The sequence below is a fragment of the Micromesistius poutassou genome (genome assembly GCF_964030765.1).
Source record: "Micromesistius poutassou genome assembly, chromosome: 22".
Taxonomy (NCBI): Eukaryota; Metazoa; Chordata; class Actinopteri; order Gadiformes; family Gadidae; genus Micromesistius; species Micromesistius poutassou.
The window spans coordinates 7033920-7057379 of NC_140292.1; the positions used below are offsets into that span (position 1 = coordinate 7033920).

The 23460-nt window shown below is 45.5% G+C and overlaps 1 protein-coding gene across 2 annotated transcripts in view; it reads right to left on the reverse strand.

The window, feature by feature from the left end:
* Positions 1–717: 717 nt before the first annotated feature.
* sfswap (splicing factor SWAP) overlaps positions 718–23460 on the reverse strand; it is a 76741-nt gene continuing 53998 nt past the window's right edge. For both annotated transcript variants that reach the window (XM_084486709.1, XM_084486708.1), the window contains exons 15-19: positions 12793–13124; positions 9138–9254; positions 8332–8475; positions 7881–7953; positions 718–1408 (exon numbers count right to left, since the gene is read on the reverse strand). In XM_084486709.1, the coding sequence (XP_084342835.1) occupies positions 1346–1408; positions 7881–7953; positions 8332–8475; positions 9138–9254; positions 12793–13124 (729 nt within the window). In that variant the 3' untranslated portion in view covers positions 718–1345. The remainder of the gene's footprint in view (positions 1409–7880; positions 7954–8331; positions 8476–9137; positions 9255–12792; positions 13125–23460) is intronic.

Below are 23460 nucleotides of genomic sequence, written 5' to 3' on the forward strand. Positions count from 1 at the left end.
TGGCTTATTTGTCACATAATCTGGCTTCTGTATTATGGAGGCTTTCAGCCTTATAACTGACTCCTGGGCAGACGACTCATTTACATACGGCCTGGGACTTTACTGTCACACCCCGTCTCCACAGGCTGCCTTACGGTGAGACCTCATCTTTATAGTTGATGGGCTATATTACCCTGGGCCAAATCCCCTCTCCCTTGCATTCACACTGGCCAACCATGCAAACCAGTCACATAGATTTTCATCATAAAGAGTGGGCATTGATTACCAGGCAGAGGGGTGTGCATGTGGGGGCCAGGGGGCCCAGGGATAACCCCCCAGCCCCTTGCCCAAAAAATAAGTGTGATTAGTGATTAAAAGTTTACGTTGTGTGGTATACACAATATCCCCACCACTCTGCAAAGGCCGGGTGTGTTATGGTTCTATCCCTTATATAGTCTGGAGGCGCTACGGCCATCATACAGATGTTATCAAACGATGATGCCATCTTTCTCAATTGGAAGAGTTTGTTTCCAGTGCTGGCCCTGCAATGCCAATGTTTGATATTTGAGCTGGAGTACTTAGCGTATTAATACAGTCTTCTCTTTCATCGGCTCATTAACAAACCATTTAATTCCAGTCTCTGTGTCAATGTCCAGCTCAAAATAATATCGGTTGTCCTGAATATTATAGATAATTCATGTTCTGACCACAGTTAAACAGCACGTAAAACACTTGGTGGTAAATTCAAGTTCAAACTTTATTGACAATTTGCAGTACAAAGGAGCTCCACCGTTCATTCTGGAAACTGAAAGTAGAAGGCCACGCATTGGAGCAGAGGAATAATATAAAGACCTAACTAAACTGTTCAGGAGGAGGGGGGGAGAGGGAGGAAAAAAAACAACTGCAGCAGCAGAGAGGAGAATGAAGGTGGAGGAAGAGGAATTAACAAAAACCCTTCACAGAAGGATGAGATGCAGGCCTCTGGCAGCCATGAGGCTCTGTTGTGAAGTCATAACTCCATCTGAATAGGGACTGATGATCCTTGAAACACTTTGAAGAATACCGCCATAAATCATGTCTGGTTTGACAACTCCCGGCCCTGGACAGGAGTGTTTGAATGAAAAGATCCATCTTTAGTTACTTTCTTAACGACACACACAACCCAGTGTCCCAACAATTATTTGGTGTGGCTCCAAAAAAAATGCTTTTGGGACGAAAACAAAAAAAAGGCTAGGGAGAGAAATTGATATGGTTTGCCGGTGACAGTCGGTTGCATCATGCTGATTGGCTGCGGGGACTGTTACCCCAGATGTCATCATGATGAAGGGGTTCCTATTGGAGGCTGGTCGGTCAAACCCCTCCCTCTTCAGGAAGTGGGCTGGAAGGTTTTCGAGGCAGCAAGCATCGCCCGCACTTTGGCCATCAGATCCTGAAAGACAAAAAATTAAATAAATAAGAATCATTTTAATATTTTTTTACCATGAATGTAAAAAGAAAGTAATATAAGGAAAACAATTCAATCCATATATTCACTATTTGGAGACTAAATTGGCAAAAAGATCAAGACTTAAAGGTGAATACCATTGAAACGAGACTAGTTTTACCTTCTCCCATATATTCTGGCTTAGTGGCTGACTTTTTAAACAGCCCATTCACGGCCCATTCTTATGATGACAGTAAGTGAAAGCCCTACAGTGGACGGCCGTACCACACCGCAGCGCCCCGTCTATCCCTCTAGAGACCGCCCTTTAACGAGCCCCACGCAGCACGTGTAAAGAGGAGGCAGTAAAGCAGGGCTGGAACGAGGGCCGTAAACACCACGGATCGTCTTGACAGAAAGCTCGTTACATGGAAACACTGATTCAAAATGACGGGCGAGATGTAAATATCGTTCACTGCCGGCCATGTCTCATCCCACGTCCCAGCTGTGTCTCCCTGTAGCCACCCACTTCCCCCCCCCCCCCCGCCGTTAAAGCTAGGCTAGGCAATTTGGAGAAACAGCCGGAGTAAGCTTGATTTTGAAGGTATTCAACCCAAAGTAATACCATTCCTCCCCAGGCCTCGTTCCAGAGACACTCAGGGCAGAGTGTATGCAGGTAGATAGGTAGGCAGGCCAGCCAATCACTTCATTCAGGCCAAATTAAATATTGGATGGACTTATTTTTTCCTTTTTTTCTTATGAATTTTTTATTCCTTCTTTTTGTCGGAGCATTTTGTTTATCGATTGCTTTCAGGATGAAAAGAGTCAAATTAAATAAACTGCCTACCCTAGCTTTAACATAGTAATACTACTGTTAAGATAGACTGGGATTTGATATGACCCGGTGAGTGGTGTTCAGAACCATGACCGACTGGAGAAGATTGTCGTCAGCAAATTACCTTGGTTATAACTTTTTACATTATTATGCATCAGCTTCCCCACACATAGTTTTAACCCAATCGGCCTCCGGCTCTCTTATCAATGTCCCACTGAAGTAGTTCATTATTTACTTTTTAACCTCACTGATCAGGACTACAAATGTTTGTTGCTACTGCAATTAGGATCGGATGCTGCATGCTGTGGACTGTTCTCGGCCTAGCTTGTAGGTCGCTTTAGATAAAAGACACCGCTAAATGATTAAATGTACTGTAAATGTAGTTTTCCGTGGGCAACACATCATGAGGCACCCTATTTGTACGTAAGGGACCTTTGTCCTTCATTTGGCAAAGTCTACAATGCTCCGTGAAACATCCATCGCTTGTTAGCCAGCGACCTCCCACGACCCCAAACACATGTCAGACGACCCCGAGGGGGGCCCCCGAACGGCAGGTTGGGTAACACAGGCCCGAGCTGTTATAATAACCGCCCGGGCCCCTCTCTAGAGACATGGCTCTCTGGTAAGAGATGACGCACAGGAACAATTTGGGCAGCCGCACACGAGGACAAGCCGCGCTGACGACCGGGACGCCGGATTGGTTTTCTGCACCAAACTAAAAAAGGGGAGGGTTGGGTTGTGTGAACAACACACACAAACGGAGAGCCCGCCGCAATGATGCAACTTCAAACTGGCTAGACGCTGACCCCGCCGGTGCTGGTGAAGGTTGGGCTGGGACCAGGTTGGGAGAGGCCGTATATTGGTTTCCATTGATGGTTTTCTTAAAGAACGTCGGGCATACTGTGGGTGGACGGCTCGTACAGCGTCATCGATCCACGCTAGATGCCCAAGTGAATCATTGGTCGAATCAAACTTTATTAGCACAGCGCATTTCAGTTTTGTGCTGCAATGCCCTTCCCAAATAAAGTTACTACTGAAAAGAGAGGGCACAATGGTGTACGGCAAGGTTGAATACCAATTAGAATAAGAGGTTTTTCTTTAAATGATGGCATAGAAACTATGTAGAGCACATGAAAGGGACTGAATGGTGAGGGAAAAAACACCACTAGTGATGATAACAAATACTTTAAGGAAACAAAAAAAAGAAACCATGACAAGCTGAAAGGAGAGCCCACGAGATGATGAATGACCAGGACAGAGACACAGAGAGACAGACAGAGAGAGAGAGACAGACAAACGGACAGAGAGCAACAGAGACAGATACAGAGAGAAAGAGACGGATACAGAGAGAGACACAGAGACTGGGAGAGAGACAGAGAGATAGAGACTAACATAAGGGGATAGACAGAGAGAGAGAGTGACAGACATAAAGCTATAAAATTCCTCTCAGATAAAGAAAACACGAAACATAATACAAGCGCGTCTGTGCGTGTGTGTGTGTGTGGTGTGCATGCGTGCGTGGAGTGTGTGTGGTGTGCATGCGTGCGTGGAGTGTGTTTGTGGTGTGCATGCATGCGTGCGTGGGGTGTTTGTGTGCATTTTGGATGCTTGCATAGTGTGAGTTTTGTGCCTGTGTTTTGTGCGTGTGTGTGTGTGTGTGTGCGTGAGTGTGTATGCGTGCACAGGGCAACGGTGAATGAAAAGAAATGGAAGGAAAGTTCTGGGTCTGGACTCTGGAAATGTAATTAGAGGGCAGACAGGGAAAAGAGAGAGGACCAAGGCTGGAATTAGTGGAGAAGTGCTCGCATATGAATACAAATTAGGATGAGTGTGTGTGTGTGTGTGTGTGTGTGTGTATGTGGTACATCAATGCAAGCTTGGATAAGGGAACAAAAGACAGACAAGTTTGAAGAAACACACACAGTGACTGTGGCACACTGTGGTTTATGAGCAACACCACACACAGAAACGGACACACACCATTATTAATATTTACAGAGAGCGGAAGTGAAAAAATGAAATAGAACGAAATAGAAAGAGACAGTACAGAGAGAGAGAGCGAGCGAGCGAGCGAGCGAGCGAGCGAGAGAGAGAGAGAGAGAGAGAGAGAGAGAGAGAGAGAGAGAGAGAGAGAGAGAGAGAGAGAGAGACAATAAGGGAAGAGCCAGAGCCTGAGACAGAAGGTAAGAGACAGAGGGACAGAACAGCCAGGGAGAGGCAGGCAGATTATGTAACTGGCTCTCTCTATGCAGCTTCTACCTGCTCTGCTGGCTGCTATAAAGCTAGGCCGGCCCGTGTCTGTGCACGGCTGGATTAAGAGCTCTTAGGCTGGGGAGAATCAGAATTCGCTAAGCTTCTGCTTGCAGCCTTGGAACCTCTCAGTGTTCAACAGAAACACATCCTTTCTCAACCCTACCGGATCCACGCACTAGACGGAGGGTGCCATCCGCAATGCTGCAGACTTCAGGGATCTGGCCCATAGGTCAGACACTCTAAATAGAGAAGAACTTTTACTTTTTCAGACACATTCCTTCGAACTAGAACAAAAATGCAGTTCAGCAGATAAGCACAGAGCGGTGATTTTTTGCTGTTTGCTGTTTTTGATTTTTCCTCGAAACTCGATCACAGTGACACACAGAGAGAGTGTGAGAATTTGAATCATTATTTATAATAATAATACTTTCAAGTGCATAACAGAAACAAAGAAAGCCACTGGTGTGAAGGGCCTGACAAACACACACAAGCATATAAATAAATAAAGAACCACCCAATTTAAGGCTTTCAGATGTGCTCTATTAGATCCGTCGGAATTCCTTGACCTGTGTGAAATCCAGCATGCTAATTAGCATCGGCGCTGTCAGAGCACCTCTACGTGCGACGCACAAAGTTGGGCTGACGATGCCCTCCGACAGACAGAGCAACCTCGCTCTGTGTTGCCCGAACCGTTTCACGCGCTTGGCAACTGGGAAACAAACTTAAAAAAAAAAAAAAAAAAAAAGTACTAAAACAAAAAACCGAGAAGGGGAAGAACGCCACGTTCATTAAACTCATAATTAGCACGAGACAAACGCCAAAGAGTGGGCCGTATGCGCGGCCCTCTGCCTCGCACTCAAGGCAGCTGGAGCGAGGCGGAGCAATATGGAGCCAGCGGCCGGCTTTATGAGCCGGGACAACCCCCGACGACCTGAACAAACACCTATTAACGCTCATCTAACCAACACAGAGACGCCCCCAACACGCGGCGCCGCTACGAGCTAAGCGAGGCGGCGACCTGCTTATGTGGGGCTTGATGTGGGCGCGATTGGACGCCTCCGCTGTGAACGTCAACCCGTCCCGCCTCTCGGTTTCGATGAGGAATACACAACGTGAAACCCAACGTAACACAACGTGAACACCCCCCCCCCCCCCCCATAGGATCAGCGTGATGACGTTCTTGGAAAAGCTCTGGATGGGGATTTGCACGTTCTCCTTGTGTAAGAAAATGGTTTGAGGAATACTGGCCGTAAGCACAGACATAGTACGACTCCTCTAGCTCAAGTTGTTTGACATTTCCACTTCTGAATTGTAATGTCAAGCTGTTTTTGGATTCAAATGGAAAAGATGTGTGTGTGTGTGTGCATACACAGACATTATGGATGGGGTTACTCGAACAAACCTAAACTAATCACCAAACAGCAAATGTGTGTATGTCTATGTATAGTATATATGCGTGTGTATATGTACATACAGTATGTATATGTGTGTGTACATGTGTATCTGTGTATGTTAATGTGTGTGTACATAGATACATGTGTGTGTGTATATGTGTGCGTATATATGTGTACAAATGTGTATACGTGTACATATGTGTATGTGTGAATATATGTGTATTTGTGCATATCCATGCATGTGTGTGGGCGCGAGTGCTTGCATGTGCATATGTCCATATATATGTGAACCACTAATCCCCCTGCTCTTCCCCAGGAGAGCCCACAGTCCCCTCCACACACCCTAGCAGCCCCAGTGGCCGGAGCTCCAGCCTGGAACGCCACAAAAGTGAGGCTGAAAGAGCCTTTGGTCGTTCAATCAGGCCCTGCAACACCTGCCCGTCATCACAGACAAACAGCTCCCTCTATTCCGGTGCCTGTGGCTCCCCATTCAGCCCTCAAAACCAGAACATTAGAGTGGTAGATAGGAATAGTCGAAGCCCCACTATCACATTCTTCACGTCGGAAACAAAGCAGAAGGACAGGGAGTGTGCTTTGAGTTTCCAGTGCCTTGCTTATAGGTTAATAGTCTTTCCCTAACATGGCCGTGAGCACAGAGCGATACAGACTATGTGCTAAGTCCTCCAACCATTGGGGTGTTGCCATGGAGTGTTCATCAACATAAATAGTAGTTTTCCGTCATTTCGTTGAATGTCTCTGTCTCGTTGTGATCCATTATTCTGAATGCTGTGGTGTCAAAGCTATCGCTGTTTTAAGTGTTGCAATGGAACACAAAGACGCCAGCCGCTGTAAGGAGATGCTAATGAATGCATAAACACGGTGCTAAGCAATCAGTGTATACCGGTATTAACACCCGTGCAAACGCCGTTTGCCTGAGTGTTGAACTGGAGCCCCGGAATCAGCACAAAGGCAGCATGTCCTCGAGCTGTTAAGCATCAACAATGACCTCGCCTCCTCTTATCAGGAGGGGATGAAAGGGCTGGACATGATAAAGACTGAACCGATCTATCCAGGATGCAGATAAAGAGTGTGACAAACGCACACATTAGGAACAGGATACAGATCAAGTAAGACGGAAGGAGGTATGCATGAAGTGAGGGCGATTAACAGACGATCGGTTGTCATTCTACGGCTCCCGCCTACTGCATATGAAAAAGCATAATAAAGCAATTGCTGAGATGCAACATTTATTTTATTTTAACATGAGAAGCCACAGAATACGCTCTATTGATGCTTTTAGAATTTGTATGGAAAAAAAAAAAACAGTTTATAAATTAATTGTGCCGTTTTGGTCAGATGAATCGGAGATGGAGATCTTTGGGCATTTGGAATTCAAAGGGGTTGAGTGAGGCCGGCTCCACCCCAACACTACCAAAGCCCGGGCAAACAAACAAACCCCTGCGGTGAAGTACTGTGGGGGCGGTGGGAACATTGGCTCCGAACTGAGGGGAGAACGGATGGAACACAACACTGGGGATGGGAGGAGAGGGGGGTGGGGGAGAGACGTGCTTCGGATTGCAAAAAAAGTTTGGGAGAGGGATCCCCAAGCAAAACAAAAGTGGTTCCACCACAGAAATGTTGCTGTGTTCTTGTGCGTTTGTGTTTGATCTGTACGTGCTGTCGCGTATGGGCCTGTGTCTATGCGTATGCATGCATAATTGATTGTATTTTTATTGAACCTATATTAAACCATTGAGATTTAACATCTCAATAACAAGAGAGGCCAAGGAAGCAGCAGAATACCATCAAATACGGTACTCAAATACGGTGTGTGTGCGTGCGTGCGCACGCGGGGGAATATAGCATGTAAGCATTAGAGTGGTGCAGTGTCATCAGGCATAGCAGCCGTGCTGGGTAGCTGCGGCTGTTGGGCCGGAGTGGCACGGTCCGCCGGCAAGCAGACAAGATGTTGAGGAGATGGAAAATCGAGTGCAGATACCTGAGTGATTTTGGCCTGAACGGAGGACACTATGGACGAAGACACGGCACTCTCTTTCTCCTGAGACGCACCCCTGGGGGAGGGAGGACGAGAGACACAGGGAATAAGTTATGTTAGCTTTGTGCAGTATTCATGGTTTGCTGCTGAGCGATGCAAAAACCGATCCAGTTGGGGAGAGAGGGGGCTTGCATCAGATAGGAGGCAGGCAGAGGGAGAGACAGAGAGACGGAGACAGAAATATTTTTAAACAATAGCATCTAACAGATATAACAACAGACTCATCAGCTGCCCAAATATATCTAAATATATTTTGTGTTTAAATATAACTTTATGCTAGCCTGGCTGTTGTGAAATATATTATATTGTCTTATAAGACAAAGGGAAAGACATAAACGACCCACATTTTGAAACGCAATGTGATTGACTGTGATTGTGGTTGACTGGTGCGTACCTTGATTGCCCCAGGCTGGAGGCGGGGCTAGCCGAGGGCGAGCGAGCTGTGGGTGGTGAGAACGAGGGGGAGAAGGCGGAGCTTGCGCTCTGGGGCACAGCTCCTGAGGACCGAAGAGAGGAGCTTCTCTTCTCGGGAGGGGACCTAGGACAAGACATCATCACCGTTTACATAAACTTCACAAAACACGTTTATATGTACATTGTAACAACGTTAATGGCCTTAACATTCATATAGACAGAGTTGATGCACCAGATTATCTTGGTCCTAGATAATCAGTATGGGTTTCATGCAAGCTCACATCAAGTGTAGATCCCCTTGGAGAAGATCCTTTTATGGCTACAACTTAGAATTCACCTATTTGAATAATTTTACTTTTTTCCCTGTCGACTAAATCCAAGCCAGCAGAGCTGAAAGTGAATAATGTGCTTGTTTTGTCTGATCAGCGGCCAGGAGAAACACCTCTCATGATCAGCAAATGATCGGTGGTTTTACAATGTCAAACGCCACGCATTACTACACCGTTAGATGCAATGAATATTGAATCAGAGCTTTGTTCTGATCCAAGGTCAACACACTGTAGCCGGTAATCGGCGCAGCCACATAGTTGGCGTGACAACATCATCGCTGCGGTGACATCAGCACTGTGACATCGCTGGCATGGTGGTCAACCTCGGCACAGTGACATCCCCGGCGCGTTGCCGGTACGATGACATCACCAGTGTGCTGACATCACCGATGCAGTCACAACACTGGCCACCACGCCCACTCATATCGTGGGCGTGGTGCGGTCCCAGGCGTGGTACCTGGATCTGGCCTGTCCCCTGCGGTGGTGGTGGTGGTGGTGGCGCTCCCGCTCCCTCTCCTCGTGTCTCCTGTCGGCCGACGGGGCCCTCCGGTCCCTTCTGCCCGGCGACCGGGACCTGCGCCCACGCACAAACGTCAATTAAAAAAACCCGTTAACACCCCAACCGCCCAATTATTAATTTACCACCCATGCTCGTTGAGTGAACGTGCGCTACAAAAAGGGGACACAACGTTTTGGGAATTCCTTTTCTGCAGGTATTTGATGGAGGTGAAGTGGATTTTAGGCCTGATATGCAAAATTGCAATCTAGCACAGAACCGATACAGTGTACGGGAACTAAAATATAGATGCCATTACCACAACAAAATTAAACTTCATCATAAAGCCTATTTTCCCCTCATACATTATGCACAATAAACTTCATCAAACTTATATAAGGGTTCTTGTAATACCACAAACGGGTACTTTGTGTAATAAATCACTCTGAACAACAGTGACATGAGAGCTAGGCGAACCCTAATGGAGTTTGAAAGTGAAACCAGGTCATCAGGACTCCACCAGAACCGAGGTATCACACGGAACATTGGCATGGAAATTAATTTAGTCCAAATGAGTATTTCGTCAATGTCTCATGTTTCTAACCCTGAATATTAAATCTTCGGGTTCCATGTCTGGCATGAAGTGATTTCCCGGGCCCCGCATGGGCCTTCTCGACCCAGGATGCCTACAGGTACACTGCACACATGGGGGATCCATCCAAACACCTATTGGCAGCAGGTCAAACCCTGTGACCACTGGAATACCCCCCTCCCCACTACAGTAGAGTAGGAGCTACCAGAGAGACCTCCGCTCCACCTCAGCTCTTCTCTCTCCCTCCTCCCATCTGACTGATGGCGCGAGGGCGGTATAGTTTTCCATTGGCTGCGCACACCTTGCTGAAGAGTGTCCTGTGCGTTTTGAACACCTCAATCACCAACGCCCCCTCTACTACGAAACCCCTGCCTGTTTTTTGAAGCCTTTACCATTCGCCGCCCCCCCCCCCAGATCAAATTGTTTTAAATAAGAGTTCATGACCTTTTCCTTGTTGTCATACGAACATCCAAAGTGGAAATTTAACATATATCCGGCCGCAGCGCCTGCAGAGATCCGTTTGATCGCTGATAAAGCAGTCACACTCGCCGTGCCCCAGTGGTTTCAGTTGTTTACGATGGAGATCATCCCGCCGATTTTAAGCGAGGCCACGGCTGCATTTGCATTTCAAATGGAGACATTAAACAAGAGAACGACGCAGCCCCAGCACGCTTCCTACCCACTTAATCCCTTTCTGATTGGCCTCCCTGTGTGCGTTAAGAAGAAAATAAAAGCTCAATGTAAAAATGTTCTCATGGAAATGGATGGCCTTGGGACATGATGGCAGGCGTATGCACAGAGGGAAGCTAATGAGGTTTATTAAAAAGGACCTTTGCGTGCCATTTATAGTGGTTCAATATTCACAGAGATTTATCTACATTAGAACAGCCACCAAAAAATGAACAGAATGAATCAAGAGTGTAAGGATGGCACTGCCACAAGCATATTTGGGCTGTGTTCGAACCCTGGTTCAGTTTGACTGTGCAAATAATCCAAACGTTTTAATCTTTCTCATACTTTTAGTAACTATGCCATACAACGTTTTAACCCATAGTTGATACACACATCATACGTTTAAGTATCTGAAGTCGCACTACAAAGTAGAAACAGGACTTTAAACCAAACATCACGTTAACAGAAGGACACAGAACTGACGTAGACGTCACTAGGTGTTCTGGGCCAAGGAGCAGATACAGAATGTGCCGAATTAAGTCCACAAACACAACACTGTCTTCAATCTCATTTGACATGAACTGCAGGAGAAGGGATTTGTGCACACAATAGACTGGTGCCGGCCGAGTAAAAGGTAAAAATGTTTGCAGCGTTTTTTTTCCTTTGTACACCCCACAGAATTAATGCAATTCTTATTTGGTCAAAGCAAACGGACAGAGCTTGTGAAAGTGGCAGAAATGCCAAATAAGGTTCACCGTTTACAATGTAATGGAATTTACCATCGACCACACGATATGATGAGTGTCACACAAGAAGAGTGAAAATAAATGAGTTTTTACAACGGATCAGATCCAGATACCATCCTGGTGGCCAATAGGCCAAGTTATTCATTTCCAATTACAATTATTATTATGTGAGATTATTGTGTGATAGAGGAGATGAAAACGCTATATTGATTTGTAGCTTTATAAGACATGAGGTCTGCTATGTTTGGTTCAGGATGAAGGGGTTGAGGGTTTGTATTTCCAGACCAATTGTGTTCTAGTCTGGAATTTTTATTTTCAATTTCCAAGCAGCATTATCAACGGACACACACCACAATGCCTCTGGACACAGCTGGATGGACCAATAACTAATCAGAACAACGCAATGTGTCACGTAGGGCCGGGCTCATATTAAATCGATAGCGGAATCAACAAACCGTTCCACATAAGCAGCCATCTCGAGATGGCTGAGCTAATTAAACATCAGCTGGCATATTTGTCTGATTGCCAGTTGCTTATTATCAACACACCGGTTTGGCATATTTAAGTGTGTGTGTGTGAATAGAATGTAAACATTGCAATAGCTGCTTACTCTGGGTGGGAGTCGGCTGTTTTTGGAAAACAAAGCCTCCTGAAGCTCCCTTTATAATCTCAGGACTCTCCAGATTATTGATATTGAACGTGATTGGGAGGGACATGAAGGGATGGTAGAGAGAGGGTATAGAGAGACCGAGTAGGAGTAGAGAGAGCGAGAGTGAGAGAGCGAGAGAGAGAGAGAGAGAGAGATTTGCAAGGGGATACATAAGTACTGATCTTTGCTGCTAATGAGCAGCAACAACCACTCCTTGGATATTCCATTCGTTGTCTGGCAGAAGCAAAAACAAAATAGATTGAAAGAAAAAGGAGAACACATACACACACATGTAATCTCCACTAGACATATCATCAGACAGTTATGACACTATAGATGTAACAAACCAATTAAATAGCTCTAAATGAGGAACCTGGAGCCATTAGGTTTTCAAAAGGTGCTCCATAATCTGTCCTATTAAATCGAAGGCTTTGGTTCCCAGACAATAAGAAATACAATAATGATCGTCAAACTGACATCCTCAAGCAGCCCGAGCTACAGTGGAGGCCAGAGGGCCCAAGCGATATGCACTGACACACACACACAATAACAAATTTGCTTTGCTCTGGAGGTGTAGACAAATTATAATTAACGCCCTCCCCCCCAAGCATTTTAAATGTATTAAAATAAGCTACATATAACCCCTTCAAAAAGAGCAAATAGTTATAAATGTTTCTGCTGTGATAAACTCCAAACCATTTACAGGGCATGTAAAATGCCCTGTAAATGACTTGATGAACTCAACTGATTGCGGATTAATTTCCGAAACACTCGGGCAGATTAAATAAGAAATTCAAAGTGGTTCAGAGTCTGCATTTGTATGGAACCATTTAAATTACTAATGCATTTTTGCCATAATCAAGATCATCAGTTGCCAGACAATTATCGGTGAGAATGTCGAGTTGAATTGCCTACGACTGACGAGTTAGAACTGAGGTGTTTGTGTGGTGGGCCTACCTGGACCTCCTGGTTCTCCTGTAGGCGCTGGGGAGGGCGTGTCTGGTCTTTGACCTTGACCTGGACCTCTTCTTGTGCTTCTTCTTCTTCTTGTCCTTGTCCCGCCCTTTGCTGCGTTCCGGCTCCGCCCCCCTGGAGGTGGCGTGGGAGCGGGAGTGGGAGTGAGAGTGGGCGGCGGCGGCGGTGGTGGTGGTGGTACCCTCCCTGGATCTGTGGGCCCCCTGGTGCTCCACGGGGGCCCTTTGGTCCTGGAGGTACGCAGGAGCCGCCGAGGAGGAGGAGGAGGTGTGGGCGGGCAGGGGGCACGTGGCGACCGAGACCTGCGGTTTGACCTGGGGAGGACAGGGGGAACCAATCAGGAACGAGCGTGGGCAAGAGAAGCGTGCCGCATCCCGAGACAAGGGTGGGTGAGAGCCACCTTGAGGACTTTGGACGGTGTGATTTGACGCCTGACAAAAGCAAGGAAAAACAAATGAGAAAAACAACACCTAATCGACTGATGTAACCAATCAGAGCTCATCTTTCTCACAACAAGGACAGCGCCTCTAATTCCCAGCTGCAGGGACGTCTGCAGGAAGTCAATAACCGGGCGGGGCAGCCTCAACACATGCTGCAGGGCTCCTCTCTCTGCCGTGTTAGGCTGCCTGGGCTGTGAGGTTGTTTTGAAGGAGGCTCTGGACAAACACCTCTAAGAAATGTCTGAGTTTGCTGAGCTAGCTCAGACAAATACACAACAAGATGATCAAAGCTACACTGTATCCTTCCCGAAGCTGGACAAGAGAGAGACAGTTCCAGCTGCCTCTCAATGGCACAGAGTCGGCGCTAAGCCCAAACAACATTGAATGAACATGAATCATCAAGTTCACTCAACGCCAAATGCTAAACTTCCCAAAGCTAAAGTCAGCCGGATTAGCTGAAGTTTACCATGCCGCTGAAGAACCGGTTCCTGCCACTCCAAGAGTCCACAAACGCTGCTGCCACCCATGCACCCCAAAGCCCCGAGATGAGTCCAGACGGATGGTGTGGACAGAGACCGACCATGACCCTGTCGCCAGAGAGTCGAGCTGTGCATGCGTCTGCGACCGCCACTTCAAGCCAACAAGGGCCCATCTCACAGAAAGCAGATGAACCAGACACTCTGATTGTAGGAGACTCAACCATAAAGGATATAACCAGTAAGAAGATCAAAACATGCTACTTCCCAGATGTGACGGTTAGTGATGTCAACCAGAAACTAACCACAATTATATTGGAAAACCCCAAAATCTCACAGGTTATTGTGCATGCAGGACTTAATGATATTTGAAGAAAACAGTCAGAACTTCTGAAGAGGGATTTCACTGAACTATTGGACACACTGGACAAATTACACATTAGGTCATTCATCAGTGGACCCATACCAGCAGTTGACAGGGGAATAAACAGATTCAGTCGTCTACTTGCAGTGAATACATGGCTTTCAAGAGTCTGCAATGAAAGAGGAAGGGGCTTTATTGACAATTTCAACTTGTTCTGGGGGCGCAAATATCTTTTCAGAGCAGATGGCCGACACCCAAACAGGTTAGGCTCAAAACTGTTAAGGGACAATCTTCTCTTCTCACTCTCCCACAAATCTACCCTGTCATGCCACGAGAAGAAGCGAGACTACAGCCTCCCCCACACATCTACTGTCCCACTATCTGACACACAGATAGCAGACAGACCACAGACCTTGAACAGAGACAACAGCCCGCCCGACACCATGCCTTCCCCCATTGCTGATGCTGGCTTGGCGAGAAACGGCCACCCCCCTCCTCTGCACTCCCCCATCGACGATGACCTCCAGCACTCCCCCATTGACGATGACCACCAGCCTCATCTCTCCCATAGCCACAACAACAACTCCAGTTCCACTGTCTCCTCCCTTTATGATTTTCCAGATTAATTTAAGAAACTGAGAAATGTTGGCATCAAACGTGCATCTGTGTCAATGATACCATCCCCACGTCATGACCACAGTCTGATAACACCCAAGCGGAGGGCGCCCCAGCCCCCCCCGTACTGATAGTAGTCCTGATTATTACTGAGACAAAAAAGGGTTCAGCCGTAGACACAGCACAAAGGAAGTTTCGCATAATCTGCTGAACCCAAGGTTGCCTACATCAAAACATGGCAACTTTTGCATTCCTGCTGTAACCACTAAGGGAGTAAACAAAGGGAAACTTAGACGCACTGCTAGTACGAAAATCGGTAGGCACGTACAACGTGCCAATACCTACAGAAAAGCCTCTTGGAGACATGCCCCAAAACACACCGGAAGTCGGCTATTATCTTTTTTAATTTGCACTTTCGGCGGTAGTGCAAATATAAGTAGTGCTTATATCTCCACCTTAAAAATACCAACTTTTCATCGGATTGCTCCGGACTTGCCATTTCTACTGTTCCATCGAATCTGTTTGGTGTTTGTGTGTGCGTGTGCGTGTGTATCAGCGCACGCGTATCCTGGCTTGTGTGTAAAAACACTGGCTCCGATTGGCTACCATGAAACACGACTCTGCCTTGGCCAGTCATAATCGCTAACCCACCCAGTCTCCGTCCTCACTAGCAGTTTGTGTGTGCAGCCAGGGGTGCGTTCGGATTACGCAGTTTATTCAATCAATTCATGGTAACGCACCGCATTTAACTGTCAGTAACAGCGTTGTAACGACGGGAAAATTAATTAGTTAGATTACCCGTTACTGAAAAAATAACAGCGTTACCTAACGCCGTTATTTTAAACGGCGTTATTCCAAACACTGCTCGGATGAAGTGCTGGGAAGGATTTAAGCACACGGTTTCCACCGCAATAATAATTTTATTTGAAATGAAAACGGTAATTGTTATTGACAACATTTTTATCGCGGTTTACCGCTACACCGGTAACCGTTACATCCCTAATCTCAACACTAGCCTGGGAACGCCTCAGGATCCCCCCGTCAGAGCTGGTCAATGTGGCCCGGGAAAGGGAAGTCTGGGGCTCCCTGCTTGAGCTGCTGCCCCCGCGACCCTGGATAAGCAGATCAGGATGAGGGTGGGGCTTTCAGGCACAGTCTTAAATTGGTTTAGGTCCTACTTACAAAATAGGAACTACTTTGTTTCCATTGGTGACTTTGTTTCAGAATAAACAAACGTGACATGTGGAGTCCCACAAGGTTCGATCTTAGGACCCTCTCTATTCAACATCTACATGCTCCCACTAGGGCAAATCATGCAAAATAACAATATTGACCATCACTGCTATGCTGATGACACGCAAATCTATGTATCGCTATCACCAAATAACTATCAGCCCATAGATCTGTTGTGTCAGTGCATTGAGAAAGTCAAAGACTGGATGTGCCAAAATTTCCTTCAACTAAATGAGGACAAAACCAAGATAATTGTATTTGGTGCTAAAACCGAAAGGCTTAAAGTTACACAACACCTTCACTCTTTGTCCCTGAAAACCTCAATCAAAGCCAGAAATCTAGGGTTTATCATGGATTCAGATTTACATTTCGACAGTCACATTAAATCAGTTACAAAATCTGCATATTATCACCTTATCAACTTAGCAAGACTTAGAGGGCTCATGTCTACCGAAGACTTACAAAAACTTGTACATGCCTTTATCACTAGCAAGCTTGATTACTGCAATGGTCTCCTTACAGGTCTCCCAAAAAAACCTATAAGGCAACTACAGCTTGTTCAGAATGCTGCTGCTAGAGTTCTAACAAAGACCAAAAAATTTGAACATATTACACCAATACTTAAATCGCTACATTGGCTCCCTGTATGTCAGAGAATTGATTTTAAAATCATGTTGCTAACCTATAAATCCCTACATGGTTTAGGGCTTCCACTACATAAGCCTTCTTGGCCACTAAGAGCCTCTGAGACCAATCTGTTAATTATCCCCAGAGTCAACACGAAACATGGGGATGCAGGATTTAGTTACTATGCAACAAATAGCTGGAATAAACTCCCTGAGGATTTAAGACTTGCCCCAACTCTGACAGCTTTTAAACAGGACTGAAGACTTTTATGTTTGCTTTAGCTTTCTGCTAAATCTTAAATCTACAATGCTTCTATCTATTTTTTATTTTATTACTAACTTTGCCTTTATTTTCTCACTTTCTAAAATGCATTTTTTTTTTACTTTGCCTTTCTAAAATGTTTTTTTTTTAACTTTGCCTTTATTTTCTATCTATTTTACTTTTTACTTATCTATTATTTTCTTTTATTGTATGACAATGTTTATATGTGAAGCACTTTGAGTCTGCCTTGTGTATGAAAAGTGCTATATAAATAAAGTTGCCTTGCCTAAGTCCTTGGCATTTTATAGGCCCACAACTCTTGTTGCTCGCATTAGGTCATCTCACACTAAAAAGAAAAAAGAAAAAGTGAAACTCTTATTTTTTCAAAGCTGGAATGGCACTACTACTAGATAGTGTATAGGAAGAGGTATATATCTAGGCCTGTCGCGATAAGCAATAAATCAATTAATCACACGATAAATTAAAATGAGATGATAATTTTGCCGTCCATGATATATAAGCTTTTTTTCTTTTTTTCTCATGTCTCTCTCCATCAAAGAGACTGGATGACAAGAGTTTTCACTCCGGAGCATCAGTCTCGACAGACCCCTCTTGCTTCCTTGGCATAATGAGGAGTTAACCCTCGAGTCACGTCAGTCACTTGTCAGCCGCATAGTCTCTGTGTTGGGAGGCGGAGCCCTGGCGTTGCACAGAGTCAGAGCCCGTCTATACGCCCATCTTCCTTGTGTCTTCGTAGACATCCTCCTGCCAGAGTGCAGCATGAGAGCCCCGTGAAGAGTAGCAAGCCAGAGAAAACGCTAGTTGAGATTTGGAGGAATGAAAAACAAAGACGGAATTGGTTTCAAAGCCCAACACGACAGCTGCCGTGTGGGAGCACTTCGGGTCCAAACCGAATGACCGTGGTGAACCACTTAACCTGTGCGAGCCGGTATATTGCATTTGTAAAACGGCAACTAAATGTGCCAATACAATAAACATGCATTTGCACCTAAAGCATAATCATCCGATGCAGTGCTCCCAGCTGCGAAAAAAACAACAGATTATGGGACGTCTCCGTCTTCCCAACAGTCCACAATCACTGGGGCGTTTAGTCGACAAAGTACAAACAGGACAGTGCAAATGGTACGCAGTCACAGACAGTTGTAGTTCGCTTCATGTAGTTTTTATTAAAATTTTATTAATTGTTTTTGGTTGTGTTTGTGCATTTTTTGTTAAAATAGACAATTTATCGCCCAGCAAAATGTGTTATTGTGACAGGCCTATATATATCTATATAGATTTTTTTTTCTTTATTTTCATATCAAACTAAGTGAAGTTTCTTCTTACCAAAAGACAGTCCTAGAGACACAGCGCAGGGTTTTGGGGCCACGGTTCCGGAGATGAGCCCCGGAACACGTCTGGTAATCACCCCAGTGTGCCTCCTTTAAAACGGCCCTCTGTCCAGCAGCTGAGCACACACTTAATCTCTCTGGTGTGGAGGATCCTGGCCGAGCGTGGCTACCCCTCCTTGCTGCCCAGCCCCTGGAGCCCGGACTGTCCTTAATACAGAGCTCAACCCTAGAGGGCCAGGTACACGGCTTTGTGTGGCTCCGAAGGAAACCATGTTCCGTTATACCGTGAAATGACTAAAGTGGAAAATAAGTTGGGTGAGGAAGAACAAATTTTAATGATTACGGCGTGGACGAATAAAAGGTTCTATCCGTAATCACGTTGTTTTTCTCGGGAAATCTCCACGATTTTGTACCTTGCATGAAATCTCTGCGGATGACAGAAATGCCATTATGTACAATTGGTCACAGTTAAGGCTTCCATGATTTGTTGTGATTTATTTCCGCAATCTGAATTCTGATTTCCACTGTTAAAAAAACAGTTGTCTGTGAAGAACTTCTTCAATCATCGTCAGCCAGTAAACAAATGACTTATTTTGGCCTTGCAGAGGCCGGGAGACGCTCATCAACAGGGCATCACGCCGTCAGTGTTGTGTCAGGGCTCTCACTTTTACTTTGGAGCGCACTTGATCACAGCAAGGCTTCCATGTCATTGTAGTCACACTTTCATTTAGCCAGGTTGTGTCTGGTTGAGATGAGGCGCCTTATTTTTACAAGATGTGACACTGGGGAGGGCTTTAATGCAGGTTAATGTAGTTCAGCACAGTGAGCCTGGAATTTTTTTTTTTACATTAACATATCCACGGTACAAACGTAGGTGTGTGTGCGTGACCGTAAAAGTGGTTCCACTCAGCAGAAAGTTACTGAAGGAAACTAACCCTAATAAAAAGCTATTTTTCGAAGCACGACTGCGGCTCACTTTTCACCCATTTCCTTCCCCTCCCCAGTTTCCCACATCTAACTCTCTTTCTGTTGACCTGGGTTGAGACGAACGAGATGAAAGAGCAAGAGAGCGAGAACAAGAGAGAGAGAGGACGATGGTGATAAAAGAGTAGTCAGATCAAGAAAGGCTAGAAGCAACTTAGATCAGCCTTTAGAGCACATTTTCAGATGGCAAGAATAAGTGAAACCTGTTCTCCTACTACTCCTACTACTTAAAAACGGAACAACTTGTGTTGAGATGACGTGTATCATCAATCACATTGAGGCTATGGGTCAATCACCAGATTTCGGCAGATTTTTGCACTTAATTGTTTTGTAGTAGTAGTTAAGTACAGTATAGTTTAGTAGCTAACACTTACTAATCCACACACACACACACGGATGCTGCTTCTAACTGTTTGCTCTGTAGAGTAGGGGCACAGAGCCCCAGATATAGACCCTCTCTTTGGAAAAATGTGCAAAAAACAGACTTCTGTAAAATAAGGATTTCCAAAGACCCAGATGTGGTCAAGCTTTGAATTGTATGTGGAAAAAGACATGAAATAACACATTTCTACATCACTTTCCTACTCCGGCTGTCTCCACTATTTTTTGAAAAGCCGCTTCTTTTACGGACTGAAAATAGGCCCCTCAACGCTGTCGTCTAGACCCTGGTGCCCACACAGCCATCTCAATCCCTCAGCGAACAAAAGCTTTAAGTGAACACCTATAGCACACAGCCCTCCATGAATACCGGCTGCATAGAAGCAGGTATTTTGCAGAACTCGCTTTTGTGATCCACAAAAGGGAAAACCACTCCAACACGAATGTGTATGTGCTGTAGCTCCGGGGGTGGAGACCCCAGTTAAAACCAGTCGCTCCTGCTCCATGCGGTTATTGAAGTCTCTGCAAGAGCTGCAGTTCTGCCGGAGCTCCAACAGCCTGCGACCTGCCCTCCAACGGAGCCTTCATTGTTTTAATCATTTAATGAGAAGGGAACTCAGGGAACGTGTGGAGTTCAATGGTATAATGGATTCCTGCTGACAGTCGTCAGGGAATTTCAACACAAAAGTTCAACACTTTTGAAGAAAGTTAAACAGACCACTTGAGAGAATTGCTCATACCACACATCTGTCCAAACTGAACCCAGGGAAACATAGATCCAAGATCATCATCATATATTCAACACAGTCTCCTCCTACGAAGTGTACATTGATACAGTGAGCATATGGCAAGACAGAGGGAGGGCGTGAGTTGACGGGGAAGGGAGGTTGAAAATAGGGCTGACATTTGAGAATATGGTTAGCCGACACAGAGATGTTAGAACCAGTACATCTCTGGCCACGGAGGGCTGTCGAAAGAGGAGGAGTACTAAGGAAGAGTGGTGGAGTGGCTGGAGTCCTCAACCCCCAGCAGAAAGGTACGTGGGTTCGATCCCCAGTACCTGCAGCCTGTAGGAACCCTTGTGCAAGACGCCTAAACCCTCCACCTGTTTTTTGATTATTAGTGTCTCTATTCAGAACTGCAGGTACCTTTGGGAAAAAAAGTGTTTCCCGAATAACTAAATACGAATAACCTAAGAAAATTTTAAGAATAACGAGGATAGCGCCTAAATTAATCAGGAGAGAGAATTGGAGGGGTGGGAAGGGGGTGAAGGTTGAACGGGACCTTGCTACTTGCTGGCGCTCTTCTAAGAATGACAAACATCTGCTCCTCAGAGCCATTAGGAAGACAGAGAAAGGTGGCTAGTTAATCATTAAACCAACCTGTGTGCCAAGGAGACAGGAGGGCGAAGCAGTGATACAGAAATGGTTGAGTGCGAGATGTGGAATAATTGACCAAGGAGAACAAAAAAAAGAAAAAAAGAAAAAGGCAGCACTTGTCCAAGCGTATAAAGATTGTCTTGACTTGTGTGACAGTGTTCTGTTAAAGGGGTCACCTTCCCCGGGGATGGACATTACCATGTCTCTCCCGGACACGGTGACGATGTTCTGCCTATACCTTTGCACTCGACAATTCCTAATAGTGCTTGACGCATGAGCGCAAAGATAAGGGAAAAAAGGGAGTTTCTTAACATTTCTCCGGTATCAGATAAGATGGTAATGCGGGCCCCTTTGTTCTCCGACGTAGTGGCTTAGTGGAAGCTGACCCTGTTGAGTTCAGAGCTACATTTAAAAGTCTGTAATAAATACTGGTACTTCAAGAGGCATAAACAGACACGGTTTATGGAAATCAAGTATTTGTTGATTTCCTCTTCCACAAATCACACAAGCCTGAGAGCCACACCGCCTGCAATGTTCTGATAATAAGTTGGGACCAAGTTTGGTTCATTAATGGATAATAAAGTATTGGTGTCAACACCTCAATTCTGATTAATAAACAGAGGTTTGAATAAATAGGTTTGCCCTGAAGTGACCTGATCTTTAACGTAATATATATTTGAACAGGTTTTCAAACTCTTTTGAATTGACTGAATCTTTTAACGAAGCAAGACAGCAATGCAGCACTTTTTTTATTTTCAGTTTCTTTGCATTTTTATGCTTTATTACCGTTATAGAGTAAGATAGAGAGGTGGGTTTGGGAGATAGAGGGGAGGACATGCAACAAATGACCACGGGCAGGATTTGAATGCGGGATGCTGCGTTCAGGACTGAGCCTATATGGTACACACTCTACCTGGTGAGCCACCGGGGAGCCCCACATCTGCTTTTTTTTTTACCCACGGCCTGAATGTAGACAGAGAACAACAACATGGTTTCCCCAGGAGGAAAGGGGTAGACTCCCCGAAAGAGAATACAAATAAAAAGTCATAAGCTTTGTGTGTTGGGGGATGTACGACCTTGTGCAACATTATTTTTATTGTTAAATGTGCGCACCTTCAACAAACGTTAGAAAATGGTAAAACACACACACACACACAATGGCTGCGTATAAGTGCTTACGAAATACTAAAAAGGTCTGCGTGTTAACCTCAAAGGTTAGAGGTGTGAGCTCAGCCTGATGCTGGGCGGATAACTGAGGCTGGGGGAAAAGTTAGTGTATTATGAATGAGAGCGTGTGTGTGAATACCATCCATCCCCTCCTATGTTAACAGACTTTAAGACTTATGGCTTTGGGTTCTGCACTGATTGTGGTCAGGGGGGGGGGGGGGGGGGGGGTCAGTCTCCCTCTCTCCGAGGATGAAATCCTGCTCTCGCTGCATATGGTCGCCTAATGGCCCCTATGACCTCTCTGCTGCTTCTAATGGGGGCATTAAGGAAATTAATAGGAGGAGAGAGACAGAGGGGGAGGGATGACACGAGAGAGAGAGAGAGAGAGAGAGAGAGAGAGAGAGAGAGAGAGAGAGAGTTGGAGATCGTGAAAGACAGAGAAAAGAGTGCACAAGAGAGAGAGAGAGTTGGAGATCGTGAAAGACAGAGAAAAGAGTGCACAAGAGAGAGAGAGCGAAAAGATGGACAGATAAGAAAGAAGTAGGGCAACAAATCAGGGCGGCATGAAGCCGCCTTTGGAAACAAAATAAGAAAGAGAGCAGAAGCACACGACCACCCAGATACCAGATCCCTAAACGGCCCGCTGGAGGCAAACCACAGAAGAAGTCCACTTCTCTTAGATGGAAAGGGAAATAAAGCGTCAGTGCTTGAAAAGAAACGAAAAGTGCTCTTATGACTTAAGTAAAATATACAGGCTGTCGGAAGCGTTAACTATTTTATTGGAGCTAAACTCTCTGTGAGCTCCCAGAACAAGAGGAATCAGACTGGTTCCCTTTTCAGCTGGATGATTCCATCTCATCAGTGATAGGTCCCTCTGGGGGAGGGGGAGTCAAGTCTAACATAAGCCCCTGACATTTCATCCAGAGTTCAAAAAGCAATATACATATATTGGTATTCCACATTTCTGCTTGTGTAAAGTAGACAGCAATTAAGACATAAAAAGGAAAATATCAAGGTAATAATAATTTGTCTCTCTATGAACTATGAATTAAGGATCTCTCCTCTCTTTCTCTCACTGTCTCACCTCAAATGATGATCCAATTAATGAAATGATGAAAGAATAATCTCCTCAATCGACGGATCGAATGGGAACCAGTAGCTTTGTATAAGCGCTGGTAAACAGTGTGCTTTCCTCGCGCTGCATGCGCAAAGACCTGCGAGCCGCCGCTGCATGGGAGTAATTAGGAGGGGAGGCTGAGACTTCCCTCAATACGCATGGAGTACATCCTTAAGATGGATTAGTTGGATAACTCATTATAGAGTCTAGTCAGGGGGTGCTGCTCAGGGCAGAGGCGATTGGTAGATACAAAGACA